At 37.2% G+C, this 13,466-nt stretch overlaps 1 protein-coding gene across 1 annotated transcript in view; it reads right to left on the bottom strand.

Moving 5' to 3' along the window:
* Window positions 1-681: 681 nt before the first annotated feature.
* Window positions 682-13,466, bottom strand: part of LOC121416234 (putative ammonium transporter 3) — a 43,848-nt gene continuing 31,063 nt past the window's right edge. Inside the window, exons 5-11 of the mRNA XM_041609741.1 lie at window positions 8,308-8,521; window positions 6,891-7,033; window positions 5,109-5,321; window positions 4,262-4,388; window positions 3,628-3,927; window positions 3,062-3,227; window positions 682-975 (exon numbers count right to left, since the gene is read on the bottom strand). Coding sequence (XP_041465675.1) covers window positions 883-975; window positions 3,062-3,227; window positions 3,628-3,927; window positions 4,262-4,388; window positions 5,109-5,321; window positions 6,891-7,033; window positions 8,308-8,521 — 1,256 coding nt within the window. The 3' untranslated portion in view covers window positions 682-882. The remainder of the gene's footprint in view (window positions 976-3,061; window positions 3,228-3,627; window positions 3,928-4,261; window positions 4,389-5,108; window positions 5,322-6,890; window positions 7,034-8,307; window positions 8,522-13,466) is intronic.

Below are 13,466 nucleotides of genomic sequence, written 5' to 3'. Positions count from 1 at the left end.
TGATTAGTTGCAATAATCATAATTCATTATCACATAAAACTGTTAAGAAAATTAATGAAATTCTTTTGATTAGAGGCTTTGGAGTTAAAGATGAATGTTCACAGTTGTACGCCATAAGTAAGAGTTGTAATACCCCAAAACACCTACATCACCACATTAACTTTATGTTCATGCACAACAAACTCTTCATTCGTATTCTGTACAACTACGTAAACAGTCCTTAGATTCACCCGTACTAACCAGTGCAGTAAGAATATACGACAAACTAGCCAATGCTTGCCATAATATTTCTCAAACTCATACGTAATTTCAACTACATGTAGACTGCATGTATATACCCTTATAGCGAGGAACGCTACCACTTTTAATTTCCTCGTTTAGTACTCATATTACAACATCTTGTTCTCATAAATGGATGGGCAAAAACTTTTGTGATAACAACTGATACGAAAGCGGAATTATACACCAACATAACATAAATAAAAGTTTAACATTACTGTCGGAAATATGAATTAACTTCATAACACATGAATCACCATAATGTCATGAGCAAAAATTCTTTGCATTTCAAGAGAATGAAAAGATGTGACTGTGCAGTAATAAGTGTCATTTTCATAATACCATGCAAATAATAATAAGAATAATAATGATGATGATAATAATAAACAACACAGAGAATGATACCGTCAACGCATGTGTAAGAGGGATTTCAAATAGCTTTCTATTTAAGTAGATGATGCGGAACTTTGGGAAATATCTTGGTAAAAGTTAGTGTTATTTCCTCTCAACTGAGTAAAATAAAACGAAGACCTAAGCGACATTAGAATCTATCAATTCGAAAACAAGTAAGCTTTGATGTGATGATTTTCAAAAGTACTGCGGCTAGGAAGAAGGCTTGTTCGCGGTTTCTATGACAACCGTTTCCGTGACATCCGTCGTCTGCCGATCTCTGATCTCAAGCCTTGACACATCCAACTGGTAAAAACAAGAAAAAAGAAAAGAACAAGAGATAACTATGAAATTTAAAAATGATTAATTAGGGGTTTTGATTTATAGGACATATAGGATCAATTTTAGTAATTAAAACGAGCCCTTCTCTCCCTCTCGCTCTCTATTACCCATACCCTTCATTCCACCTATTTTCAACTTTATTTACACCCCGACTCTCTTTAACATCAAGAAAAAGCTAGGAGCTTCTGATCCTACTATTCTTTTTTACGTTTCAGAAGGGTCAGGGTGTCATCAACACCGTGATTATTTTGACCATATTAATTTGGGGAAAAGGTTTTGCTGCAAGTATATTTGGTTCCTCCAGCAGTTCTGTTACGGCACACATTTCGGTAAAATACCAAAATGTGCCGCAATTTACCAAATGTGCCGTTACTATGTTACGGTACATTTTGATGACTGCACATTTTGGTAAATTTACCAAAAATGTGAATGACATTGACGGCACATTTTGGAAACTTCAGGGATTATCCGTTCAGTTGTCTGTTCTCACTCATTGCATTAAAAAAACAATACAAAGTACCTTGTAACTGCACAAGGAGTGCTATCAATTGGTCTCTGTGTTTTTAAGTACACACCGGTTCAACCCATTTTTTTACCATTAATTCTGTCTAATCTCGAGTTGGTCTAAGATCTAAATTCTACAACCCACTACGTCCAATGCCATTTTGTCCCATGACCATGTCGTCTAATGCTGCTTAGTCGAAATTCATTTTGTTCAATAGCCATTTCTTCTAAGATCTATTTCGTCCAATAGCCACCGTGTAAAAGAGTCACTTTGTCCAAAGCCACTTCGTCTAAGATTCACTTCGTCCAAAAACCATTTTGTCTAAGAGACATTTCGTTCAATAGCCACTTCGTCTAAGATTCACTTCGCCCAAAAACCACTTTGTCCAAAAGCCACTGCGTCTAAGATTCTCTTCGTCCAAAAGCGACTTTGTCTAAGAGACATTTCGTCTAATAGCCACTTCGTCTAAGATTCATTTCGTCCAAAAGCCACTGCGTCTAAGATTCACTTCATCCAAAAGCCACTTAGTCTATGAGCCATTTCGTCCAGTAGCTACTTTGCCTAAGAGCCATTTCGTCCAACAGCAATTCGCTTAAGAGCTAGTTTATCTAAATACCTTCGTTTAGTAAACAATTTGTCTCATAGCCAGTTGGGCCAAAAGTTTATTATTCTTTGGTCCAATTCGGTCCAACACCCATGCGGTCTATTTGAAAGTTGGTCAAATAGTCACTTGATCTAAATGACATTTATTTGGTCCAAAATAAATGAGGTCTAGTTTCACATTATTTGATGAACAAATTTCACACGATTTTATATTCATGAGGAGAATGAATTGCCAAACCCAAAGTTTGAGAAAACTGGGCATAGGCTGAATGCGTCGCATGGGTGGTTATCAAAATCAGGCTAATAAATCTTTATTTGTGTCTAAATATTATTATTTTGTATTGTGGTGTGTTTCTTTTTCTTCCATTTCTTTTTTACCGGGGGGGGGGCATTCTCACCCTGGCGAACTGTCAACTGGACCAAGTTGAAATTGGACCAACTGGCAAAGAAGTTATACAAACTGACTATTGAACAAAATGGTTATTGGAAGATATTATATTAATAAAATGGCACTTTGACGAGATGGCTCTTAAACGATGTGGCTTTTAGACGAAGTGGCCCTTAGACTTATACTGCTATCGGACGTAATTACTTTTGAACGAAATATTGGACCAAATGGCATGAAAAGATTATTGGACGAAATGGTATTGGGCGTAGAGGCAAATCATCCCCCACCCACACACACACACACACACAACAACAACAACAACAACAAAGAACCCTGACTTTATCTCTAGGCCAATACCATTATCTATCTTTACTTTATTACAGTAGTCAAATCTGGTTTCTAAGTTGTTATGTGCAAGCACATCACGTGATAACTGCACATTTTGGTCACAAAAGATCCTGTCAGGCATAGGTGTACTATCGGCACATTTTGGTAACAAATTTTTTTCACCAAAATGTGCCTCAATATATTTTGCCACTGACTCACATCCTTACCTCCAATGGTTTCTGCCTTGATCCATTTGAATGAAGTCTGTTCTTTCCTTTGCTAAGGGGCATCAAATGTTTCTTTCCTCGATATTTCTTGCTCGTAGTCCTCCTCAGATTTCCATTCATGGTTTGTCCTATGCCATTGTTCTCAAAAAGTTCCATGCGATTTCGACTGTGTGTCATGGATATAACAATAAAATAAAACAATCAATGGCCTCAATATGATGAAACGGAAAAAAAGGAGGGGTTAATGGATGGAGATGAAAAATAGGAAAACAAAAAAAATAAGATATGAGGGGAATGAAAAATGAATAAATCAAGCAATCATAAAAATGTTACTTTCCAGATATCATATTACAAATTTGATATCACGCTCTTTTTATTTTGTTGTTGTTGAAAGAATAACGTTAAGATGAATTTAAAAGCGTTGGTCTTTAGTTACAACACGTCACCACGCCCTTAAAAAGAAAGCGTTTAGCGCAAAACCGCAAAAAAAAATCTCCGCTCTATTAGCAAAAACTGGATCTTCCCGATTAGAATAGTGACATTTTTTTGTATTTGTAACATTCTACCTGGGGAATGTGATGTCTTCATTTTGTTTCGGTCGTTCTACAGCAGTGCTTGATAACGAAAAGATACTCGATCTCCTCTCGATGTCACAGAGTTCCCTTGAAACCGTCGATGATCCCACGTGAAGGGTTCGCGCACTCTGTCTCCAGTTCCGACCTGATGAATTATAGAGTAAATATTCCGGGATTTCTTTCCCCAACGAGTGAAGTTCACGGAGAACGTTTGCGCGATCCTCGGGACTGCTTTGATCAATGCCGTGTTCAATGATGTCTGCTCCCAGAATCTCTTCGACTACGGAACATCTGAAATTGACACACCGAATTAAACACCATGAGATAACATTGATTTGATTTTTTTTATTAATCTGTATTGCAAGGTCCCGCTTGTCACCTATGCAGGGAGTTGGTTTTTGGCATGCTGTATTAAATTGCGCCCAAATATCATTATTTAGAGTCTCAATCATGTCAATGAATTGGAATATGAAGTGACCGGACACACCATCTTAATTTCAACCCATAAACTAATATGTCTCATATCATTCCCACGAAGATATAATTTTTCTGCAATAAATTTGATTTTTTTTTACGTCACGTTTTTTGTTTTTGCATGCCTGAGACCATGGACCTATTGACTTACCGAAGACCTATAGTGATTTGTATGGCATAGAGAAGGATGAATGACGTCAGACCGGTCCAGGCTATAAGAGTGACCAGCATCAAAGCTTGTATGCCAATGAGCTCCCATCCACCACCGTAGAATAACCCTGATAACAGAAAACAGATTGATGTATCAGATTCAATGTTTGGTATGCTTTTACCAAAATCAACTGATTCTCGCCTTATTGTAAAATAGTATGTATACATATTTTTTCAATGGAAATGTGTATTGAAATACCAATTCAAAATTCAGTCATATGAGATTAGAAATTGAGCTTCCCGTGTATACCATATCGTTTAAGACATTTGTATCAAACTTGATAATACTTATGTAATAACTGATATCAAACATTAATTTGTCGTGGTAACCGGCTATGGATCTGCTGATCATTCATTACCCATATAATCCAGACGCATCAGCATGTTTAATAAAGTTTGAGTTTACAAACAATAGTTTACAATATTCTTATATGTCATCTTTATGAACTATATAAAGTATAAAAACAAAACACGAACAATCATGCCAGCATAATAGGGATTCTTCTTGAATGTCATCTTCGTTACCTTGACAGAACAAAGAACATAGCAAATCCAACAGTCCAATATATCCATACATAATTAATCGTGTATTACGATGTGTACGATTACATAGTTTAGCAATGAAAGATTCTGATAGATAGATCGATCGATCGATCGATAGATAGATAGATAGAAAGATAGATAGATAGATAGACAGAGATAGAGGGGGAGGGGTGTGAGTGAGATATGGAGGGTGAACATGGTGAATGAGGAGGAGAAAGGGGTGGTCGATGGTAATTTAATCTCACCTGATCTCACATTAAGATTCTCGATATCATCTGGCTGAGCGAATATACCAACTGCTAAGATACCCCATGATGCAGATACAGCATGGACCCCTATTACCCCTACAGGGTCGTCAATTCTGAACTTTTCTAGCAAGGGTGGTGTGTAGACTGCGATGAGACCACCAATAGATCCTATCAATAACCCTTCCCATGGACGTGCTAAAGCACATAGAGCTGAGAACAAAAGAAGAAAATATCATAGATGTTAAGATGTAACAATTCGGGATTGTAGTGTGAAATCTTGGAAATTTTTACTCATTCCACATCTAATTTAGATATCACTGAGTACCTGACAATATGAGTGATGAATTAACACAGCTGCACGAATGGTTAAACAGGATCGAGGTGCATGAGTATGGCATCAATATTCCTCCCCTCATTATTACATGGATTTGGGTAATTAATGAATTATGAAGGATTTGAGAAGGCGTACTCAGCAGGTATTACTTTAATTCATACAATGTTGTATTTGATAATGATGCATGTTATTTCAGACGGAGTATAAAAAAAAAAATCTAGTTCAAAATATTGTTCATTTTGACAAAATAAACGAATGTTAGAGAATTTTAATCTATTTTTTTAGTACAGTAATCCACTATATCGTGCATTCTGAATTGATATTTTTTCTTCAATAAAAATCAAAACATGAATAACTAAACAATCAATGTTATAGAAAATAAATTTCAAAACTATCGCTGATATCATTCAACTGCATTCGGTAAAAATATGGATGAAGTCACGAACAAAGAACATTGACAACATGATGCAGACAGAAACTATATATACAAATATAGGAGCATGATAAAAAAATACACACACTCACAAAACTGTCATTGCTGCATAATACTAAATCGAAACTTCCATGCATGTAGCAACAAGACGCAAATGATGACTAAGTGTTGAAATATGACATGTATCACAATTTATAGACTGTAAAAACTGTGGTGTTAAAACTGACACCAGCTGGTGTTAATAGAGGACCACACACTGAGGTGTTAAAACTACACCCTAGAGATAAAAACATAACACCAAAGAGTGTAAATGTAAAAACTAAAGGTGTTGTAATAACACCTATGGGTGTAAAACTAACACCACCAATTTAACACCGGTGTAAAACAACTGGTGTGGTGCTCTATGTATACCGGTTAACACCACAGTTTTTGCTGTGTACTGTGCTAGCAGTTTACAAGTGATTTATTGTACATGCATTTTTGTAATACAGACATGAGTCGTCAATTCTCCTTTGACAAGCTGCCAATGCATAGTGAGTTGTTCAGCATTCATTCGAGGTTCTTACCAATCACACTAATTACAAGGGAAACTGGATCAGAATAAACATGACAATCATGCTCGCAATATTGAACTGAAAACATGGGTCCTTCTTGTATGATACAAAGTTCAAGCGACAGCATAATTTCACCAAATTATCACGGAGGAAGCAACATGTTACCATGGCATCCACAGGCAGGAGGAAGGGGAATCTTGCAAGGAGGGGGTGAGAAAGGAGTGTCACCTGTACATGCCACTAAGCCTCCAAGAACACCGTTGATTAGATAGGAAATATCAAACTGGCGTTTTTTAGTGAGCCAGCTTCCGGCCAGACCAACAGTGCCACCTCCTACTGATGACATGATGGTATTGCCTGCGGACCTGACGATAATAACAAAACAAAAATGAGGAAAGACAAAAAAAAAACACAAACATTGACAGTGAGAGGTGACATTGGTGATTGTCTTAAGGTACCTGTTATAGCGACAAGACCACCTAGGATACCATTCATTAGGTAACCCAGCTCAAATTTGTGTCCGTTCGGCCGCTGTATGTAGCTGCAGATCATACTCAATATACCGCCACCAACGCCTGACATTACGGTCACGATAGCAGACCTGTGTATGGTATAGCGGCAAAATATATAGCCCATTAAACGAACAGGTCAATTACCAATCTTGGGCTATAAATTATACAAAATGATTTTAAAGAGATGCATATATCTTCCAGTTGCCATGGTGACCTGGCACAAAGATGATGATTAAACAACTAATATTTTTTTTTTACAAGGCATCGATCGTTCATATGAACTTTTCCTATTTAGTATTTAGATTGAATGGAAACTGAACAAAACACATTATTTTTTTTACCTATGACATTACATAACATGCCATGATCGTTACAGCTATTACAGAGGTATTCTGAAAATTACACCATTTAGAATTGACACCCAACAGCAATATGGAAAATGAATAGATATCAGAAAATTAACAAAATTTACCGAACGCAGTCTCGGAGAGTGGTATTCACATGAAAAGAGAATGAAACCTTTTGAAAAATTATAAACAAGATAGCTTGTGTGAAAACAGAAAAATCAAAGAAAAAGATTTTTAAAAAATTGACAAAAATCAGACAAGTATTAAGGAAGTTATGAGCATTTGAATATTGCAATCAGTTATGCTATCACATTGGCAATGTGACAAAGATGTGTGATGTCACTTGTGAACAACTCTCCCCATTACTTAAGTATATATTTCCCTTAAACTACCTCTTTTATCACATCTATCATTAGTTCATGTGTTCTTTCTATAGGAGGGCATGTAAAACAGATTTTCAAAGAATACATCATGGATAATGAGTTTGTATCACCATAAGAAAAAGCGAAAAGAGACATTTTGGGGATATTCTATATAAGCATCAAAGGAAAAGTTGTTCACATGTGACATCACACATCCTTGTCGCATTGCCAATGTGAGGATCTCCATAGCATTAGTGATTGAAATATTCAAAAGCTCATAACTTTCTCATTTGTCCGATTTTTCTCAAACTTTCTTTGTTCTTATTCTTTGATTTTTCTGTTTCGACACAAGCCTACTTGTTTCAAAGTTTTCATTCCCCTTTTGTTCGCGGCGCCTCAACGTTATATTTAATCACCTGTACAATATCACAGTATTAACGTGATGAATTCTGGAGAAACATGTGTGACTTATTCAACGATGGGTCTGCATGTAATTTTGCGACCTTAAGAAGCATCGCATCGTGTGTATGTTACTCCGATTTTAGGTGAAGAAGATAGATCAAGAGAGAGAGGGAGAGAGGGGGGATAGGAAGAGAGATGTGATTGAAGGAAATATGTAAAGGTGGAGGGAAGTAAAGAGGGGGGGGTATGTACCTCGTTGCAAGTTTCCATTTTCCACCAGAGATACCAAACGTTGATCCACAGTTAAAACCAAGCCATCCCCACCAGAGCATGAACATTCCAAGCAAAGCATTAGTAGGATTACTCATTTCCATGGTTGCGCGTGGGCTTGAGAAACGACCACGACGGGGTTTCAACATCAATGTCGCCGTCAAGCCAGTGATCCCTCCAACTAAATGAACAGCACCTTGACAGGGTGAAAAAAAATAGTCATTTGCAAACATCACTAATTCGCGGGACGTGCTCTTCCGAGTACGGTTAGACTACATACATAACCTGTTCAAGTGTATTTCGTTTATGTATAATCTATTCACGTTTTATGTACAATCAGTGACGGATGCAGGATTTTCCAAAAGGAGGGGGCACAGTCTTCCGAGGAAAATTTTGACAAGCCAAAAAAGATAAGAAATGGGTTTTTACCAAAAAATAAAGATATTTCGTCCCCCAACGTCCCCGGAAAAAAAAATGACAAGTAAAAAAAAAGAAAAAAAGGTCTTCACTTTCAAGGGGGGGGGGCACACTTCTGTTTTATAGCGGTATTTTTACATTACAATTTTAATTTTGCTTCTCAAAGGGGGGGGGGGAGGCCACGGCTTGGCTGTGCACCCCCCCCCCCCCCGATCCGCCAGTGAGTACAATATTCCCAGTGGAAAGAAGTCCGGTTAAGTTATGAAAAACCCCTATTACAAACGAAATGCTAAATTTCAACTTAGTGTAGTAGGTTTCACGGTACACCATGTATATTTCTTGGGCAAGTGTTTGTCCTGGAAAAGACCACCTAAACTCCTTTTCAGGAGCAACACTTGTGCAAGAAAGATAATTGGTGTTCCGTGAAACCTACTACACTATTCTTCTTCGCCATGGAATCCTTCAAGCATTTACATGTCAATAAAAAAATACCTTTAGCCAGGCTGACACTTGCACGACTTTTGGCCACGATTTTGTCGTGGCAAGTCGTGCCATTTTGGGGCACGAACTGGGAGGCTCCCGCACTGTTTACGACTTGTTCACGCATAGTTCACGACAAGTTCACGAATGCGTGCCCGTCAGTGTCCACATTGACACGAACTGGCACGACGAGTTCACGCATAGTTTGCGCATAGTTTACGCACTTCCCGCATTGGCACGACGAGTTTGCGCAATTCGGACGGTGTCGTGCTGAACTATTCGTGAACACGACGTGAGCTGTTCGTGAACCATTCGTGACAGTCGTGGCATGGCGCGCACTGCCACGCACTGGCACGCATCCTCCCGCATCGTCCCGACGAGTTCACGACGAGTTCACGAACAGTTTGCGCATAGTTCACGACCCGGTCGCTAAATTTTGTCGTGACCAAAATTTTGAACATTTCAAAATTCTCGTCCCGACATGGCACGCAGTCACGACATGTCACGACGTGTTTACGCACACTTCACGCCAGTTCACGACTAGTTTGCGCACTGGCACGACTTGAGTCGTGCCAATGCGTGACACAAAATCGTGCAAGTGTCAGACTGGCATAACTAACCAAGAATCACTACATAAACACCAATGAAGAGATCTTGCCGGAGAAAACAACGTTTCTTGTTGATTATTATACTTTGATTCGATCACACACAATCAAAATTATCTTTTTGGCGTTTCAATATTTTTTTTACAAGATCCTTTATCCGCTGTCATGCCTGCTATTCATTTAAAAAGTCGATCAATTAACTAAAACAAAGCTTAACAACATAGATTATATAGGCCTATATGATAAACAAATTTGATGGAAATCCTGAGAATACAATGATGCAAAAATTCAAGAAGAAAAATCTACAGATTTTAATATTTCCCAAAGGACATCTAGTTGGAAAATGCGCCATGTGTATTTCTGCAAAGAATAGAATCGAAGGAGAGAAGAACCATACATCTTGTCAACTTGAGCGATATGGTCAATTTACTAATTGCTTTTTTACCATTAATACCATTGTTAATTGGTATGAAGCAAATGTACTTGAGATATGAATGGAGAGTAGAATACATAGAAGAAATTTATATCACAAAGGTTTCAAAAATGATAATTCCCTAGCTTCTCTTACTTTGTTTCCTTTCTCCCTCCCCACCCCCCCCCCTTCTCTCGCTTATCTTTCTCTCTCTCTCTCCCCACTTTCTTTATCCAATTTCTCCTTTTCTCTTTTCCTTCTCCCCCCCCCTTCTCCTTCGTGTCCTCATATATTCTCAGTCAGTGGCGTAACTACGGGGGGGGGGCACGTGCCCCCCATGCCCCCCATCGGCAGGCGAAAAAAACAGGGAAAAGGAGAAAAATAGGAAGAAAGGAAAAGAAACATATATAGTAGGGAAAAGAAGAAATTATTATTATATTATGTTATGTTATATTACATAAGAAGCATTTTTCATAACTTTATGAAACATTATTTGTTCAGGGCCTATGTCTCGTATAGACTGTTTAACGAGATACATAATCCTGTTGCACTAAAACTTCCCGTTTTCGAATCAATATACTATGCACCAAATATATATTTCCTCGCAATTCGGGTTATTATTGTTTCATGTAGTGATATTTGCTTCTTTTTCATAACTACTTAAATTGATTGCCCTATTTTAAGGTCTTAATATAAAACACTTCCCGTCCGTGCTAAAGTTCGCATTAGTTGATTGGTGAGATGTTTGCTCTTCATGAATTCCTAATATCAGTCCTTAAAATGTCAATTTTTCTGATCTCAATATCAAAAATTTTCAGCTCGCGCTTCGCGCTTGCATCATTAGGTTAGTGAAATACATACGGTCTTGGTGAATTCTTGTAAACAAGCATTAAAATGCCCCTCTTCAGGTCTGAGATTCCTAAATTTTCAGCTCGCGCTCGCAGTATTTGATTAGTGAGATGCGTATGATAATCATGATTACCATGTCTACAAAAAGTGCTAAATGTGTTAAGACGTAATTCTAACAAAATCAGCAAAGGATGGCACTAGCATTAGATGACTATGCAGAGATATTTATACTCTTGATGGCTTCCTAAAATATATAGTCCTTAAAATGTCCCTGTTTGGGGTAAATATATACAAAAATTTCAGCTCGCGCTTCGCGCTCGCACTGTTTGTTTAGCGAGACAGGTACGTATCATGATTACAAAAAATTTGCTTATAACGTCCCTTTTTAGGTCTGAATATAAATAAAATCAGCTCGCGCTTCGCGCTCGCATTATTTGAGCATTATTTAATCAGTGAGATACATATCCATTTAATGGCACTGCATGTCCTTAAAATGTCTATATTAGGTCTGGTGCCCCCCCCCCCATGCCGTGGCCAACGATACGCCACTGTTCTCATTTCATCTCTTTGACATCTTCCATCAGTACGTTTTAATTCCCTTTTCATCCACATTCCCTCACTTTATTTAATACAGAAGTAATACACTTCCATTTCACTTATTTAAGTTAATATTAACAAAATATTACTGGTCTAGTGGGTCTGACTCTCGCCTTTCAAACAGAGGGTCGTGAGTTCGAATCCTAGCCATGGCGTGTTTTCCTTCAGCAAGAAATTTATCCACAATTGGTTGCACAATGGGTACTGGCAGGAAGTAATTCCTCAAAAAGCTGTGCGCACCAGAATCGGTATACTAGCCTAGCCGGGGATATATAGGAGCGCCTTGAGCACCTAGCAAGGTGGAAACGTGCGCTATACAAATCCTATATTATTATTATTATTATTATTATTATTATTATTATTATAATTAAATATTTAGAGAATTTGTGAATATTAAAAAGCAATAGAATGCATTCAAGGCAGGCGGAAGAATCGTTGATAATACTTTAAAATCGGGTCTTCGACTCCTGTATAAATTTTTTATTTCGCCTTACGTTTCAACGTGATTTTGTTACCTGCGTATCATCCTCTGTCTAAATAACAAATTTGGTAACAATGTTTTGTGTACGATCTTGTTACGTAACAACTTCCTTTCATTAAAGTCTTTGTCATTAATGTTATACCACCACGATTAATTATCATGCCTGATAAAAGTATGTATGAGTCATGTGATGTTTCGACCATGGACATGATTTTGCCTCTTAAGTGCAACTACAAATATTGGAGCGTAAGTGTATCTGTTGAAAATTTTTGTGTAATTAAATCTATTATGTATTGAATACATTTTTTATATTTATCTACACTGTAAAATATCTTTGTATGTTCTTATATTTTGTAAATTTCAGCCACTGGCTGCCAATCATGTATTACCAATACACCATTACTATTCTATTCTATCTGATTCTATAGTTTTGAATGGAAATGGAATAAAGAATTGAATTAATAAATATTATTTCGTTAAAAAAAATCAACACATAAAAAACCCACTAACATCATATGCCATCGTGAAATTTCTAAACCAAAATAAATGCTCTGCAACAGTATATATGTTACGCCACTTGACGCATTCTTTTTATCCTGTCCCTATAACGCATACATAGTGTTCATGGTGTTAGTGATTCAATTTTAAAATAGCAATTAGGATACTTCTCCAGCCACTGTATTATTATTATTGTATTGCCCATTCCTCACAACATGATCCCTTTAAAATCTACGTATATGCCAACCCCAGTTTCGACGCAGGCGTATCATAAGCTAGTATTTATAGGCCTATTTTAAATGAAACATTGACAAAGTAATCACGCTTGTTTTACTGAGTAAATTCATGTTCAATAACTGTGCAATGAATCCCTTTCGGTATACTCCTTTTCCCTGCTTACCCGATGAACGATATATGCATGCTCAAGTGACTTTTCGATGGCTGAGCCACCCCCCCCCCCGAAAAATAAAATCAAAATTTAAAATGCTGTTGGAAGGGTACAGGCATAGCTAAGGATATACTCTATGCATCGTGCATTATTTGAATTGTTTTGGTTGAATATTGGAATCAGCAAATATCTAATCATACAAAAATAATAATAAAAAAACATTAATAAATTCAAGGCATCAAGTGATAGGTATATATAGTAAGCGATTCCTGGAAGATACTTTTTCTGAAGATGATAATGACTTAATGCATATTATGGCATATGTTGCAGTCCGGGTTTACTCTACTTCGTTAGTAATTAGCTTGGAATCATTGATTCATTTATAAATATGTAGCAGAAAGACCAGCACCCCGT

The sequence above is a fragment of the Lytechinus variegatus genome, chromosome 5 (assembly GCF_018143015.1).
Source record: "Lytechinus variegatus isolate NC3 chromosome 5, Lvar_3.0, whole genome shotgun sequence".
Taxonomy (NCBI): domain Eukaryota; kingdom Metazoa; phylum Echinodermata; class Echinoidea; order Temnopleuroida; family Toxopneustidae; genus Lytechinus; species Lytechinus variegatus.
This window is presented reverse-complemented; position numbering and strand designations above follow the sequence as displayed.